The sequence below is a fragment of the Narcine bancroftii genome, chromosome 6 (genome assembly GCF_036971445.1).
Source record: "Narcine bancroftii isolate sNarBan1 chromosome 6, sNarBan1.hap1, whole genome shotgun sequence".
NCBI classification, from domain to species: domain Eukaryota; kingdom Metazoa; phylum Chordata; class Chondrichthyes; order Torpediniformes; family Narcinidae; genus Narcine; species Narcine bancroftii.
In genome coordinates this window covers 51,799,817-51,817,431 of record NC_091474.1, presented here as the reverse complement: position 1 = coordinate 51,817,431, position 17,615 = coordinate 51,799,817, and the positions used below count along the sequence as shown (strand labels likewise).

Below are 17,615 nucleotides of genomic sequence, written 5' to 3'. Positions count from 1 at the left end.
AATATCAAGGACACACATTACACTTCCTTCTACTGTAACCATTCTGTCTCAGTCTTAGAACTCTGGAATGTCATTATTGTAGCTTAAAATTACCTTCCATCTACTCTAGGTTTGTAAAATTGCCATTTCATGCATGTTACATTCTAAATAATGCTGCAGTGTAATGTTCTGTGTTCTAAACCCAGCACCAAATGCAAAACTCTATACTATAAAATCCAAGCATTACCCTCCAACACAACAAGTTTAACAAATTATGTCACTAAACACACATCACAGAATCCTACCACAAAGACATATTGTTCAGATGAAATGGCAGCACTGCTGTTGGTGCGGACCCACAGAGAGCAGAGACGCAGCAATCCCACGGGGTCCAACAGTGAGAACTTTCTTACTGTTCACCCTAACGTGCAAAGACCTTGACTGGTTGTAAGGGAAAGCAGCACAGGCAACACTTGCCTTCCACACACACTTAAAATAGATGATTATGCAGATACTTGTACACAATTATATATCACCATATATTACAAGAATGACAATAGATTTTTTAAAAAGTGCGTCCAGAAGTAACAAGAGACATCACATGAATGATGAAAGCTCGGAGAAATGCTGTGTATTTTTCAACACTAAAGGGATGCAAGTTGCTGTTATTCTTAACAGGAATATTAATCAATAAAGAGTATTTCAAAAAGTAATAACAGTGCAAAATTTGCCTGAAACTTCAAGTTCTCCAAAAACCTTAATCTAGATGGCTGATTTTAACCTGAATAGATGGATGATACATCAAAATGCTTGAAACAGTACTATCACCACTCCCCACTCTGAATTGTAAAGCTGTCCAAGAAGAACCAGTTTCTTCTACTTATTGTGATGCCCAAATGCATCCACAATTTTGGTCTTGAAATTGCTGCAGAGAATCAGATGCTTAACATAATAGAGAAAATACCTGAGCAGAAACCACGTGGTTCCCGTAATGCTTCATCACTTCTCCTGTGAGAACAAGGTTGAGCTGAGAGAGATTTAGCAGTGGTAACATGGCACCAAGTAACCTTAAACACAGGTAGCTGAAGGGAACAGGATAAGAGGACACAACATGGTTACATTCATATTTAACAAACCATTCCATCAGAAGTGTGGGATTAAAACATTAATTTGTTCAGTGGAAAGAGCCAGTGATTCACTGTGAAGATTCAGATTACAAACAACTGAAAAAAAAATGGCAGGCCCAAAATAACTGTGTCATGTCACAAGAACAAAAGTAGGGTAGAAACCTTCACTGCCATATTCATACGACAGGCCTTTTGGCCCAACTCTTTCATGCTGACCAAGGTACTTGCTTGAGCTAACCTTATTTGCCTGCATTTAATCCATGTTCCCTGAGGCCTTTCTTAGCCATAAACCTGTCCAAATGTCTTTTAAACATTCTAATTGTACCCAACAATTTCTTTGCCAACTTGTTCAATATACCTATCACTCCTTTTTTCCCATTCTCACATTAAACCTATGTCCTCTAATCTTCAGATCCCCTATTCCACAAAAAATATCTCTGACCCTCATTATTTTATAAACCTTAGAAAGGTCACCCCTCCTTCATTCCAAGGAAAACAGTCCCAGCCTATCCAGTCTCTCCTTGTATTCAAACTGTGCTGTCCCAGCAACATCATTGTGAATCTTTTCTGAACCTGCTCTAGTTTGAACATCCTTTGACCACAACTGACACAATATTTCATCAGCATCTTGTACAGATAATCCCAATGCTTGTACTCTTTTTTTGACCTTTGGCTTGGCTTCGCGGACGAAGATTTATGGAGGGGGTAAAAAGTCCACGTCAGCTGCAGGCTCGTTTGTGGCTGACCAGTCCGATGCGGGACAGGCAGACACGATTGCAGCGGTTGCAAGGGAAAATTGGTTGGTTGGGGTTGGGTGTTGGGTTTTTCCTCCTTTGCCTTTTGTCAGTGAGGTGGGCTCTGCGGTCTTCTTCAAAGGAGGCTGCTGCCCGCCAAACTGTGAGGCGCCAAGATGCACGGTTTGAGGCGTTATCAGCCCACTGGCGGTGGTCAATGTGGCAGGCACCAAGAGATTTCTTTAGGCAGTCCTTGTACCTTTTCTTTGGTGCACCTCTGTCACGGTGGCCAGTGGAGAGCTCGCCATATAACACGATCTTGGGAAGGCGATGGTCCTCCATTCTGGAGACGTGACCCATCCAGCGCAGCTGGATCTTCAGCAGCGTGGACTCGATGCTGTCGACCTCTGCCATCTCGAGTACCTCGACGTTAGGGGTGTGAGCGCTCCAATGGATGTTGAGGATGGAGCGGAGACAACGCTGGTGGAAGCGTTCTAGGAGCCGTAGGTGGTGCCGGTAGAGGACCCATGATTCGGAGCCGAACAGGAGTGTGGGTATGACAACGGCTCTGTATACGCTTATCTTTGTGAGGTTTTTCAGTTGGTTGTTTTTCCAGACTCTTTTGTGTAGTCTTCCAAAGGCGCTATTTGCCTTGGCGAGTCTGTTGTCTATCTCATTGTCGATCCTTGCATCTGATGAAATGGTGCAGCCGAGATAGGTAAACTGGTTGACCGTTTTGAGTTTTGTGTGCCCGATGGAGATGTGGGGGGGCTGGTAGTCATGGTGGGGAGCTGGCTGATGGAGGACCTCAGTTTTCTTCAGGCTGACTTCCAGGCCAAACATTTTGGCAGTTTCCGCAAAGCAGGACGTCAAGCGCTGAAGAGCTGGCTCTGAATGGGCAACTAAAGCGGCATCATCTGCAAAGAGTAGTTCACGGACAAGTTTCTCTTGTGTCTTGGTGTGAGCTTGCAGGCGCCTCAGATTGAAGAGACTGCCATCCGTGCGGTACCGGATGTAAACAGCGTCTTCATTGTTGGGGTCTTTCATGGCTCAATAAACTAAGAAATGCACAAACTGCAGATACTGGAATCTTGTATGAACAAAGAAAAGCTGGACTCGACTTGACAAAGGATCCTGATGTGAAACATTGACCAATTCTCTTCACGAATGCTACTGAATATCTCCAGCTTTTTTTTCTGCGCATTCATACTCAATATCCCATACAATGAGGTCTGACATGCAATGCACCTTTACCACCTGTCATCGCTTTAAAGAAACTACATACTTGCACCACTGGTTCTCTCCATTCAACAATAAGCCCCAACATGTACTGGTATAATTATGTCACGGTGCTAATTTTGCCCTGGTACAAAATGCATCACTTTGACTTGGAGCAAAATTCCACCTACCATTCCTTTGCCACTTTTCTAGTTGATCTAGATCTTCCTGTAACAGTAAACACTGTCCACTACACCACCAATTTTAGAGTCATCTGCAAACTTACTACTCAAGCCACCTGCATTCCCATTCCAATCATTAACGTACTATATATGAGGAATAACAGTGGACCCAGCACATATCACTGTAGCATACCACTGGTCACAGGCCTCCAATCTGAAAAACATCCCTCCTCAACACCAAGACATTTTTGTATCCAGATGTATCTCTCTCTGGATCTCATGTGATCTTATCTTCTGGATCAATCTACCACGTGGGACCTTTTCCAAAGCTTAGTCCACATAGACCACTTTTTCCCCACTCACATATAAGCAGTCCCTTACAGAGCACCTTTAGCATCCTATATGTGAGTAGAGGGGAAAAAGGTTGAGAACCACTGACATGGACAATGTCAACTATGAATCCTCTTGGTCACTTCTGCAAAACACTCCAAATTTGTAAGGTATCATTTTCCAAACGAATCCAAGCTAACTATCCTTAATCAACCATTGCCTTTCGAAAGCATGTCAGCCCATCTCTCAAATTCCCCTCCATTGATGTTAGCCTCTAAGGCCTGCAGCCATTCTTAAATAAAGGCATAATATTAGCCAATTCCTGGTCTTCCAATACCTCCAACTATGACTAAGAAAGATCCAAAAATTTCTGCCAGGGCTGCTGCAATTTCTTCCATTGCTTCCTTTAAGGACCTGGGATACTCTTGGTCACCCCTGTGGATTTGTACATCTTTAAGAGCCTCAATACCATTAACACTTCTTCTTTGGTTTAGCTGATATGCTTCCAGGCATCAATGTTCTCTTTCCTAAAGCCTCTAAGAAATGTTGAGAGGAATATGCAGGCAAATTAGAGTAGTTCAAGAAGGCACCTTTGGTTCGCACAGATGTGTTGGACCAAAAGGCCTGTTTCTGTGCTGTATATTTAGAATTCTACGACTCAGTAGGAAGAGGAAAAGAATAAAAAGAAATAATTCCAAAAATTTGGAAGCCAGGAGAATAAATAATTAAAATAAGATTAAGGGCAGCACAGTTGGCGTAGCAGTTAGCTCAACACCGTCACAGTGCCAGTGATCCACACCGGGATTTGAATCCTGCACTGTCTGTTCTCCCTGTGTCTGCGTGGGTTTTCCCCAGGGGCTCCTGTTTCCTCCCACCGTTTGAAACGTACTGGGAGTGCAGGTGGCACAGACTCGAGGGCTGAAATGGCCTGTTACCATCCTGTATGTCTGTATAGTGCAAAGGTGGTAATAATGGAGTTTATTGTGCAGAAATTCTCTTTCAGTTCCTACATTACAACAGTGATCAGGCTTCAGAACCATTAATTACACATGAACTGACAAGATATTCTGACTTCACAACAGGTGCAAAGCAAAAGCAAATGCCCCTCTTTGTGACACCGCTGATCAATGCTGTGATATTCTTACATACCTGGTGGGACCCGAATGATCTTTGAGCAAGCCATTTTCCACTAGCTGCTTCCAGAATATTTCAAATGTACCCTCCTGTAAGGCCACATGCACCAGATCCAAGGCCAGTGGAGGGAGAATCTGATCCTTCTGAACAGACTTAGCAGCAATTTTCAACAACTCAATTAACCTGCATCAAAAGGAAAGGTTGGTGTAAAATATGGCACAAGTATAGAGAGCCTTCAGCATTATTGCCATCAAATTTAAGTAGTACAATTTTGGAAGGATATGAAGGCCTTGGAGAATGCAGAGATTAACCAGGACTGAGGGCTTGATGTGTGGAGACAAGAGGTGGTGGTATTGTTTTTCTTGAAGCAGTGAAGATTTAAGAAAAGCAAAAACTAAGAGTTTAAGGTTAATCAAGAAGAACATAAGATTAATTTATTTTCTGATGATGTTTTGGTTTATATGACAGACGGCAAAAATTATTTCCAACAATTATATACAAGGTTGGAAGAATATGGTGAAATATCAGGATAATTTTAAAAAAAAGAAAAGTAAAAGCTGCAGATTCTAGAAATCAAAAATGAAATTAGAAAATAGTGATGAAATTAGCTGATCCATAACACTAGGCCACAATTCACTCGGCTGCAATTATTTCCAAAGAAAGAGGGATCCCACGAAGAAGAGGCATAATTTGAGGTTAACAAATGATGCCAAGGATAATATTAAATTGAAAAGTAGGGTATTCAAAGTGACAAGATCTGTTGAAGGCCAGAGGACTGAGAAGGTTTAGGATCCAGTAGCAAAAGGATAAAAACTTCATGAGAAAACTGGTTTTAATGAAGAATATCAAAATAAAAATTCAGAGTTTCTTTGGATATGCAAAGGGAGCTAAATAGGTGTGGGACCTCGAGAGCAGCCACTATCAATGGGAACCATACTGCTCCCCTAGAGGCCACTGCACATTTAAGGGGAGGCCATGGACTAAAATAAAATATTTTTGTTATTCATGTCATCGGTAGAAGAGAAGTATGTAAGAAACTAACTAAACTCGACTGCTTCACAGGGAAGAGGGTCCATAAACTTTGTGCAGAGTCCTAAGAAGGCCCATAATCAAAAAGGTTTAGAATAGCTACTCTAGAGAATTATAAATGGAAAGAAAGGATGGATGGCGTAGTGGTTAGCACAATTCTACTACAGTGCCCCCAGGTTAGAATCTGTTGCTGTTTGTAAGAATTTTTACGTTCTCCCCGTGTCTGTGGGGGTTTCCTCCGGGTGTTCTGGTTTCCTCCTACCCTCCAAAAACAAACAGCGGTTGGTGGTCAATGGTGTATTGGGCAGCTCGAGCTCGTGGGTCAGAAGGGTCTGTTACTGTGCTCTATGTCTAAATTAAAAAGAAATAGCAGATACATTAAATCAATTTGTGCATTGGATGACACTGTACATATCCCCAAAATAACATGGAGTAATTTCAAATTATACAGAGGAACTTGTAAAAATCCCATTCACAAGGGATAAAATATTAGAGAACTTTGAGGGGTTTTAAAGGCTGCAAGAGGTAGTTGACCCATTACAAAATTTCAAAACTCACTACATTCAGGGAGGATAACAGAAGACTGGAAAACAACCAATGTGACAACCAAATTCAAAAAGGAGGACGGCCAATTAGTTTACCACTCATTGTTGATTCTAGCATCTTCCAAGAGAAAATAACTAATCATTTAAGAAAGCTGAATATAATCTCACCTAATCAACATGGCTTTATGAAAGATTAATCAAATTTGATAAATTTTCTCAAATTCTTTGAGAATGTGACAATAAGAGTTGGTAGTGGGGAATGTATTTAGATATCCAAAATGCATTTGAAATCACAAGAGCCTGATATATAAATTAAGAGCCAAAGGATTTAGTTTTTTTTTTGGTTTAAATATATTGGACAGCATATCATCAAGGGTCGAAGGACCTGTACTGTTCTATGCATTAGCATGGATTGAAAATTCAGTGCTGCCACACTGAAAACAAAGAGTTGGAATAAATGATACCTTTTTCAGTGTGGTGATCTGCCTAAATGACCACTGACCAGTGGCACTCACATCAACAGTGATGCAGTTACTGCAAGCACAGCAGTTCCTGAGTGAGTGGCGACATGGATCCATTCCAATTTGCCTACTGCAGCAACAGGTCTACGGCTGATGCCATCTCACTGGCTCTACACAAAACCCTGGAACACCTGGACAGCAAAGATGCATATAATTGGGGTGCTCTTTATCTACTAGAGTTCAGCATCCAGCACCATTATCCAGAGCTGCTGCAACGGCAGCACAACTGCAGGAGCAAACTCACAGAGAGTGAGGACAGGAGACAGCGTTCATGTGCAGGGTTCTATTGCCTAATCCAACTATCAGTGGCTCAGTACAGGCAACTTGTCCGTGAACTACCGGCATCACCTACGGCTCCTAGAATGCTTCCATCAGCGCTGTCTCTGCTCCATCCTCAACATTCATTGGAATGACTTCATCACCAACATCGAAGTACTCGAGCTGGCAGAATCCCCAAGCATCGAATCCACGCTACTGAAGACCCAACTGCGCTGAGTAGGTCACGTCTCCAGAATGGAGGACCATCGCCTTCCCAAGATCGTGTTATACGGCTAGCTCTCCACTGGTCACCGAGACAGAGGTGCACCAAAGAAGAGATACAAGGACTGCTTAAAGAAATGTCTTGGTGCCTGCCACATTGACCACCACCAGTGGGCTGATATCACCTCCAACCGTGCATCTTGGCGCCTCACAGTTCGGCGGGCTGCAACCTCCTTTGAAGAAGACCGCAGAGCCCACCTCACTGACAAAAGATAAAGGAGGAAAAACCCAACACCCAACCCCAACCAACCAATTTTCCCTTGCAACCGCTCGTCTGCGAAGCCAAGCCAAAGAAGAAGAAAGGAGCGGATAGTGGTTTATTTTAAAATCCTGCAACATTGGGGTTTGGGGCCAAGATGATCAGCAGGCTCCGGGGAAGAAGAGGACTGGCTCAGGGTCTAACAATATTAATATTTGCTGAGAATTCATAGGATTTCGAGTAGGTCACATACATTCACAAATTTTAAAACAGATCTTATTTGAAAGACTGGAGATGTAAGCAACTTTCACAAGTAGGTGTTAATGGCACTGAGTCATAAAATGCTTGACCATTGCCTTGCTGGAGTCATGCTGTCTATCAGTACCCTTTCTGCAAAGTGCTCATAGAAAGGTCACTCCTGGATTTTGTTTATCTAACAACAGATGGGAGTGGAAGAAAGAACTCCTGTTGTTTTGCTCAGGAAGGTGGGGGTTTTGCAAGACATGAGACACATGGTCTCTTTGGAGTTTCAGTTGGAAAAGAGAGAGAGTTGAGTTAACAGGTCAATCAGTCAGTGCGTGGGACACTGACAAGTAATTGAAAAGTGCAATCCAGGGAAAACTCTTTAAAACTGATGAAAGCAAGTTCCAGAGCAGTAGATGGCTGTAAGTGTTATCTGTCTGATGTTTCTTTTGAAATAGAGGAAGGAATGGAACTCTGTGGTAGCTTGAAGAACACTCTGATGGGGCAAGTTTCATCAGCAAGACCCTGAGGTCTAGTGGTGGTACCTCAGTTGTGGAAATCCTGAAGCAACAAATCTCTCTCTCTGCAAACCCTAGAAGAACCTTCCTCAGCGGTAAACATTTACCTTTCAAGCACCAAGCCTGGTGAACTTTATACATGTTACATTCTATGCACAGTATGGTGATTGCCTGCAACCACAGAACTTGGAAGAAGAAGTGAGATTGAACTGTGAACCAAAGAACATTTCTTGAATTTACACACACATTAGAATTAGAAGGGGGTTAATTTGGCTTAGTTAAGTATAGAGTTAAGTTAATGTTTGATTCTATTTTCATGTTTGAAGTTGATTAAAAATAACTTTTGTTTTGAAAGCCACTTGTCTTTGTGAATGTCTATTGCTGCTGAATTTTGAGGTCCTTTGGGCTCATAACAAGGGCACAAGAAAATGGAGAGACTAACACCCATTTGAGATGGAGAAGCAGAAGAGAACCCCATGGGTCGGTGACCATGGCAGCAGATCAGTGAGGAGCTTTGGGGCTGAAGAACATGCCTTGGAGACTCGAGGCAAGGAACCCATGCATGCTGCAGGCTATTGGCAAATGGAGTCAAAGAACTCATACCAGAATGTGGACTGCTTGAAACTGAATCGAGACTGGCTGAAGGAGTACTAGGTATCAGAATCACAATGTGAGAGGGATTTGGATCTGGTGCTCGGGTTGCCAATAGTTTTCACTGGAGTCTGTGTGGCTGCGGAAGCACTGGAGGCGAATCCATGGACACTCAGTAACTCTGGGGGGATTCTCTTTTGCTTCTCCTTCTCTGACTGCAAGAGGTGCCTGGCAATTTCTGCTGATTGCGAATCTGTCTGCCTTTCGGCAGACTAAGGCAAATTTCCTATAATGTTAAAACTGTTTTATTAGATGACTATAAAGGAATCTTGAATCTATCATTCCCTCAAGACTGATCCACAAACTCCAGATCACAATCAGTGAGGATGCGTAGGAACATCTCCACAATTTCCATCAGTACTGGTGCATCAAAGGACTGCATTCTTAGCCCGTGCTCGGCTTTATACCCATGACTGGTACAAGAACAACAACATCCACAATTTGCTGATGATACCTTGGTAGTGGGTTGTATAAATAGGGTGATGAGTCAGGATACAGGAAAGATGGTGTCCTAACAACAACCTTACATTCAATGCCACCAAAACCAAGGCTTTGGTTGAGGAAAGGAACAGAGGTGTATGATTGAAGGATCTTTCCTGGAACTAAGTGAGAAATATAATAAACACGAGGTTACGCATGATACAATATAATTGGTAACACAGGCTATACACCACGCCCCAAAAATTAAATAAATGGGACCCAACAGTATCAGACAGATGTTTTCGTTGTAAGAAGGAAATAGGAACAGTACGTGCAATTTGGGTGCATGTGAGAAAATGGAAAAGTTTTGGGAAGCTCTAAACCAGGTATTAAATAAAATCACAAAAAGTAACATAGCAAAACATCCAGAGATCTTTCTTCTAAGTAATATAAGAAGTAAAGAACTTGGACTCGATTTGGATGGAGCACAAAAAAGATTTATTATGATAGCTGTAGCAAAAAAATGTATTGTCAACCTGGAAATTAGAAGATAGCCTGAGAATACAGCAATGGTACATAGAAATGAATAAATGTATTCCAATGTAAAAAATAACATATAATTTAAGAAATAGCATCACAGTATTCGAACAAATTTGGGAACTGTACATGGAACACAACAGAGAAGTCCTACTGCGGACCTCCACCGCCTAAAATGACAGAAGAAGATGATGAAATGAACTGACTCAGTATGTAAAAGTAGAAGACACAAATTTCTTGTTTATTTTCATTGTGTGATGACATTGTTTAATGGGTTTAATGTATCATATAGGTTGAACGTTGTGTGGGTGGGGGGGGTGAAGGAGGGAGGGAAGGGAGGGGGAAAAGGAGAGAAAAATGACACTGTGTATATTCAAGAGGGAAATGTTTGTGTGTATTTTGGTCACTATGGTTCATAGTGTGAAAATTTTTTTTTTAAAAAAAAGCACGTCAGCGCCTCAGCTTCCTCAGCAGTTTGCAGACCACTATCTTTCTTTGTCTTTGGCTTGGCTTCGCGGACGAAGATTTATGGAGGGGGTAAAAAGTCCACGTCAGCTGCAGGCTCGTTTGTGGCTGACCAGTCCGATGCGGGACAGGCAGACACGATTGCAGCGGTTGCAAGGGAAAATTGGTTGGTTGGGGTTGGGTGTTGGGTTTTTCCTCCTTTGCCTTTTGTCAGTGAGGTGGGCTCTGCGGTCTTCTTCAAAGGAGGCTGCTGCCCGCCAAACTGTGTGGCGCCAAGATGCACGGTTTGAGGCGTTATCAGCCCACTGGCGGTGGTCAATGTGGCAGGCACCAAGAGATTTCTTTAGGCAGTCCTTGTACCTTTTCTTTGGTGCACCTCTGTCACGGTGGCCAGTGGAGAGCTCGCCATATAATACGATCTTGGGAAGGCGATGGTCCTCCATTCTGGAGACGTGACCCATCCAGCGCAGCTGGATCTTCAGCAGCGTGGACTCGATGCTGTCATCCTCTGCCATCTCGAGTACCTCGACGTTAGGGGTGTGAGCGCTCCAATGGATGTTGAGGATGGAGCGGAGACAACGCTGGTGGAAGCGTTCTAGGAGCCGTAGGTGGTGCCGGTAGAGGACCCATGATTCGGAGCCGAACAGGAGTGTGGGTATGACAACGGCTCTGTATACGCTTATCTTTGTGAGGTTTTTCAGTTGGTTGTTTTTCCAGACTCTTTTGTGTAGTCTTCCAAAGGCGCTATTTGCCTTGGCGAGTCTGTTGTCTATCTCATTGTCGATCCTTGCATCTGATGAAATGGTGCAGCCGAGATAGGTAAACTGGTTGACCGTTTTGAGTTTTGTGTACCCGATGGAGATGTGGGGGGGCTGGTAGTCATGGTGGGGAGCTGGCTGATGGAGGACCTCAGTTTTCTTCAGGCTGACTTCCAGGCCAAACATTTTGGCAGTTTCCGCAAAGCAGGACGTCAAGCGCTGAAGAGCTGGCTCTGAATGGGCAACTAAAGCGGCATCATCTGCAAAGAGTAGTTCACGGACAAGTTTCTCTTGTGTCTTGGTGTGAGCTTGCAGGCGCCTCAGATTGAAGAGACTGCCATCCGTGCGGTACCGGATGTAAACAGCGTCTTCATTGTTGGGGTCTTTCATGGCTTGGTTCAGCATCATGCTGAAGAAGATTGAAAAGAGGGTTGGTGCGAGAACACAGCCTTGCTTCACGCCATTGTTAATGGAGAAGGGTTCAGAGAGCTCATTGCTGTATCTGACCCGACCTTGTTGGTTTTCGTGCAGTTGGATAATCATGTTGAGGAACTTTGGGGGACATCCGATGCGCTCTAGTATTTGCCAAAGCCCTTTCCTGCTCACGGTGTCGAAGGCTTTGGCGAGGTCAACAAAGGTGATGTAGAGTCCTTTGTTTTGTTCTCTGCACTTTTCTTGGAGCTGTCTGAGGGCAAAGACCATGTCAGTGGTTCCTCTGTTTGCGCGAAAGCCGCACTGTGATTCTGGGAGAATATTCTCAGCGACACTAGGTATTATTCTATTTAGTAGAATCCTAGCGAAGATTTTGCCTGCAATGGAGAGCAACGTGATTCCCCTGTAGTTTGAGCAGTCTGATTTCTCGCCTTTGTTTTTGTACAGGGTGATGATGGTGGCATCACGAAGATCCTGAGGCAGTTTACCTTGGTCCCAACAAAGCTTGAAAAACTCATGCAGTTTGGCATGCAGAGTTTTGCCGCCAGCCTTCCAGACTTCTGGGGGGATTCCATCCATACCTGCTGCTTTGCCACTTTTCAGTTGTTCGATTGCCTTATATGTCTCATCCAGGGTGGGAACCTCATCCAGCTCTAGCCTTAGGGGCTGTTGAGGGAGCTGGAGCAGGGCGGAATCTTGGACTGAGCGGTTGGTACTGAAAAGAGATTGGAAGTGTTCTGACCATCGGTTGAGGATGGAGATCTTGTCGCTGAGGAGGACTTTGCCGTCTGAGCTGCGCAGCGGGCTTTGGACTTGGGGTGAGGGGCCGTACACAGCCTTTAGAGCCTCGCAGAAACCCCTGAAGTCGCCAATGTCCGCGCTGAGCTGTGTTCGTTTGGCGAGGCTAGTCCACCACTCATTTTGGATCTCCCGGAGTTTGCGCTGAAGATGGCTGCATGCGCGACGGAAGGCTTGTTTCTTCTCTGGACAGGACGGCTTTGTAAGGTGAGCCTGGTGGGCAGCTCGCTTCTTTGCCAGCAGCTCCTGGATTTCCTGGCTGTTTTCGTCAAACCAGTCCTTGTTTTTCCTGGAGGAGAAGCCCAGTACCTCTTCAGTGGATTGCAGTATGGTAGTCTTCAACTGATCCCAGAGGGTTTCAGGGGACCACTATAGATGCGTAGTAGAAAGGTGTTGACCAACTGCATCACAGCCTGCTATGGGGGCACCAATACCTCAGAATGGAAAGCCCTGGAAAAGGTAGTGGACACAACCTAGGACATCACAGGCAAAATCCTCCCTACTATCGAGAACATCTATAGGGAACGGTGCCGTCTGAGAGCAGCAGCAATCAGCAAGGATCCACACCACCCAGTACACGCTCTGTTCTCACTGCTGCCACCAGGAAAGAGGTCAAGGTACCACAAGACTCAAACCATCAGGATCAGGAACAGTTGCTCCCACTCCATCATCAGACTCCTCAAACACAGATTCAGAGACTCTTTGCACATTTATTTTCTGAATTGCACAGTTTGCTGACGTTTTTGTACAGGCATCTTTTCTTGAGTTCAGTTTTTGCACTACAATAAGTAGAAATTCTGCCTGGTTGACAGGAAAAAGAATCTCAGAGTTGTATGTGATGACATGGATGTACTCTGACAATAAATCTGAACTTTGACTTTGAAGGGATGTAACAAGTGAGTATCCCAGGAATTGATTCTTAGTCTTCAATTGTTTACTATTTATATTAATGACCTGGGAGCAGGAATAAAATGCAAGGTTTCCAAGTTTGTTGATGATACAAAAATAAAAAGGCATGTTGTGATTGAAAATGGTGGTGCTGCTGCAGCTGATGGTGGTGGTGGTGCTACTGGCGTGGACGCACGGGAAGCGAGGAGCAGAGATACAACGCTCCTGCAGGGTCCAACTGCACAGTCAACTGCTGCCAGCTCCGCACAGGCTTTGAATGGCCGGTTAAAGGAGCCAATGGTAGTTTTATTTAAAATCCTGCGACCACGTGGTCTGTGCCCAAGATGGCGGTGCTTATGATTGGCAGCAGCCACGAGGAGTTGCAGACTCCAGAAGAGTGGAGGACTGGCACAGGACGCCAGAAAAACGGGGAATTTATCCCTCAACTGAGAAAAAGCATAGGAGAGGACCCTCAGGACGGCGTCCATGGCAGCAGACCAGTAAGGGAGCTCTGGTTGAAAGACCCATGCATGCAGCGGGCTGCTGGTGACTTGAAGCGAGGAACCCACAGAGGCTGGGAGCTGCTGGAGACTGCTGTCGGGAGATTCGTGACAGCTGCGGACTATGGAGACTGGTTCAAAACTGGCTGAAGGGGATCCAGATATTGGAACTGGGATACGAGGGGGTGCTGAATGCACTGAGGGGTTCCTAACCATGTCAGACGTTCAGATCTGGAGCTTGGGTTGCCAATGGTTTGGACTGGACTCTGTGTGGCTGTGGAACGGCTGGAAGCGGTGACTCGGGATGGGGTGGGGGTGAACTCTCCTTTGTTTCTCTTTCTCTGACTGTAAGAGGCTCTTCAGGCAATTTCTGTCAATGGAAAATCTGTCTGCCTTACCGCAGGCAAAAGCAATTTCATGTAATATGACAGTTTTATTACAAAGGCAATAAATTGAATCTTGAATCTTGCGAGGAGGATATTATGATTCTGCAATGGGAGATGGTGTGAATGGGCAGCATGGTTAGTGTAGCAGTTAGCACAATGCCATTATGGTGCCAGCAACCTGGGATCAAATCCAGCACTGTCTGTGAGGAGTTTGTACATTCTCCACACATCTGTGTGGGTTTGCTCTGGTGAACAAAGAAATAAAGGAACACTAACCCCCAGGTTTCAGCTGGACATGAGACTTGTAATGCTCCACTCTGAAGGTAAATAGGCTTGCTTAATTATAGATTTCCATTTAACATATGAAGACGGCATTCAAGTCAGCAAAAAGGATTCAGATCATCTATCTGTTGTCCAGCACCCCCACAACCAAATTCCAAATCCCTTCTGCCATTGCTATACACAAACCAGAAAGTTACAGTTACAAGATGACAAAAGACACATCTGACAATATTGCAAGGGGGTTGGCACCCAAGAATAATAAAGTCTACCAGCAATTGTACAGGGCTTTGGTAGCCACACTAAGTGCTGCATAAAGGTTGGATCCCCTCATACTTTGGTGAGGTAAAGCAACTCGGTCAATTCCTTCATGCTTTGATAAGTGCAATAAAATGGGTCCATATTCTTCAAAGTTTGGAAAAAAGACACTGTAATATTAAATTCTTAAGAGGGCTTGACAGGGATGCCATTTGTACTGGATAGAAAATCAGGTGGCGGGATTATACATTGATGATCAGAAATGTCATTTTTCCATTCACACGGTTGTGCATAATTGCAACACAAGTATATGCAATTCTAATTTACAGAGGTGTTAGAGACGAAAAGGATAAAAGATATTAAGATAGGGAGAAAAAGCCTAATGAAGATTAAAGAATTGGATGGTGGAGCAGACTCAAGGGATGAAATAGCTTATGACTTTTTAAAATAATGTTAATATTGGGCAATTTTTATCCTCAAAAACAAAAACAGGTAATCTGTTGATGAAGGCACAATTGTTTGTGGTTGGTATCTCTACATATATGCCCATTGTGCTTTCAGACACTACAAGAATGATTACACTACAAAGGTCAATTATAGATAGTTATATGAACAAGGGTACAAGATGCCTGGCAAAGGAGCATTAATTATGGAAAGATTATAAATGATTACTTCTGCTCCCTCCCTCTCTTTCCTGCACCTGTCCCAAATTTTCACACTTAGTTTTTCATTAGTAATCATTAAAACTATATCAAAGGACTTACTTGGGAATATTTTCTGATGACAAAATAGTAGAAGATCCAAGCAAGCTTTTCAAATTCTGAGGTTTCAGAACGTTTGGGAAGTGTTGGAGAACCACCAAAAGCAAATGTAACTGTGATGGGGTGCTGAAAGCAGAGCACATGTCCGTCTTCAAGGCTTGAAATAGTATTTTCTTAAAGACGTCCTCGGGGGTCTGCGGTAACATACAGAAGAAATTAAAGAGTGATCATGATCTATCTGACATCACAATTTAGTTCTACATTCTTGCCAGCACTAAGAGACGCCAATTATTTGGGAGCAGCCCTCACATGGCACTGCATTGAATTTGCACAGACTTCTTGCAGTTAATAAAAAACCATGGATACCACCAAGGCATTAAACAAGAAAGTCTGCAGAGACATGATTATAGTTTAATATTTTGTAGACCAAGGCCCTCTATGTATCCAATGCAATATCTAAAATAAACTTAAGTAAACCTATTATGTTCTAGAAGTATTCTTTGGCTTGGCTTCGCGGACAAAGATTTATGGAGGGGGTAAATGTCCACGTCAGCTGCAGGCTCGTTTGTGGCTAACAAGTCCGATGCGGGACAGGCAGACACGGTTGCAGCGGTTGCAGGGGAAAATTGGTTGGTTGGGGTTGGGTGTTGGGTTTTTCCTCCTTTGTCTTTTGTCAGTGAGGTGGGCTCTGCGGTCTTCTTCAAAGGAGGTTGCTGCCCGCCGAACTGTGAGGCGCCAAGATGCACGGTTTGAGGCGATATCAGCCCACTGGCGATAGTCAATGTGGCAGGCACCAAGAGATTTCTTTAGGCAGTCCTTGTACCTCTTCTTTGGTGCACCTCTGTCATGGTGGCCAGTGGAGAGCTCGCCATATAACACGATCTTGGGAAGGCGATGGTCCTCCATTCTGGAGACGTGACCCACCCAGCGCAGCTAGATCTTCAGCAGCGTGGACTCGATGCTGTCAGCCTCTGCAATCTCGAGTACTTCGATGTTAGGGATGAGGTCGCTCCAATGAATGTTGAGGATGGAGCGGAGACAACGTTGGTGGAAGCGTTCTAGGAGCCGTAGGTGATGCCGGTAGAGGACCCATGATTCGGAGCCGAACAGGAGTGTGGGTATGACAACGGCTCTGTATACGCTTATCTTTGTGAGGTTTTTCAGTTGGTTGTTTTTCCAGACTCTTTTGTGTAGTCTTCCAAAGGAGCTATTTGCCTTGGTGGGTTATTTGCCTTGGTGGGTCTGTTGTCTATCTCGTTGTTGATCCTTGCATCTGATGAAATGGTGCAGCCGAGATAGGTAAACTGGTTGACCGTTTTGAGTTTTGTGTGCCCGATGGAGATGTGGGGGGGCTGGTAGTCATGGTGGGGAGCTGGCTGATGGAGGACCTCAGTTTTCTTCAGGCTGACTTCCAGGCCAAACATTTTGGCAGTTTCCGCAAAACAGGACGTCAAGCGCTGAAGAGCTGGCTCTGAATGGGCAACTAAAGTGGCATCGTCTGCAAAGAGTAGTTCACGGACAAGTTTCTCTTGTGTCTTGGTGTGAGCTTGCAGGCGCCTCAGATTGAAGAGACTGCCATCTGTGCGGTACCGGATGTAAACAGCGTCTTCATTGTTGAGGTCTTTCATGGCTTGGTTCAGCATCATGCTGAAGAAGATTGAGAAGAGGGTTGGTGCGAGAACGCAGCCTTGCTTCACGCCATTGTTAATGGAGAAGGGTTCAGAGAGCTCATTGCTGTATCTGACCCGACCTTGTTGGTTTTCGTGCAGTTGGATAACCATGTTGAGGAACTTTGGGGGGCATCCGAGGCGCTCTAGTATTTGCCAAAGCCCTTTCCTGCTCACGGTGTCGAAGGCTTTGGTGAGGTCAACAAAGGTGATGTAGACTCCTTTGTTTTGTTCTCTGCACTTTTCTTGGAGCTGTCTGAGGTCAAAGACCATGTCAGTAGTTCCTCTGTTTGCGCAAAAGCCGCACTGTGATTCTGGGAGAATATTCTCAGCGACACTAGGTATTAACCTATTTAGGAGAATCCTAGCGAAGTATTAACATGCATTAATAAACACATTAATTTCCTAAAAGGAAATATGATCTAACAAACCACTCCACTCAACTATTGAAATGTAGAAGCAGAGACAGGTGAGAGGTATGGTCTCAAATCTGATCACATTTATTGATATAATGAT

General features: G+C 44.2%; 1 protein-coding gene across 2 annotated transcripts in view; it reads right to left on the bottom strand.

The window, feature by feature from the left end:
• Positions 1-17,615, bottom strand: part of mybbp1a (MYB binding protein (P160) 1a) — a 179,272-nt gene that overhangs the window by 104,032 nt on the left and 57,625 nt on the right. For both annotated transcript variants that reach the window (XR_011340085.1, XM_069884983.1), the window contains exons 5-7: positions 15,436-15,626; positions 4,720-4,887; positions 944-1,061 (exon numbers count right to left, since the gene is read on the bottom strand). Coding sequence is in view for 1 of the 2 variants with exons in the window: in XM_069884983.1 (XP_069741084.1) it covers positions 944-1,061; positions 4,720-4,887; positions 15,436-15,626 (477 nt within the window). In the remaining variant the exon portion in view is untranslated. The remainder of the gene's footprint in view (positions 1-943; positions 1,062-4,719; positions 4,888-15,435; positions 15,627-17,615) is intronic.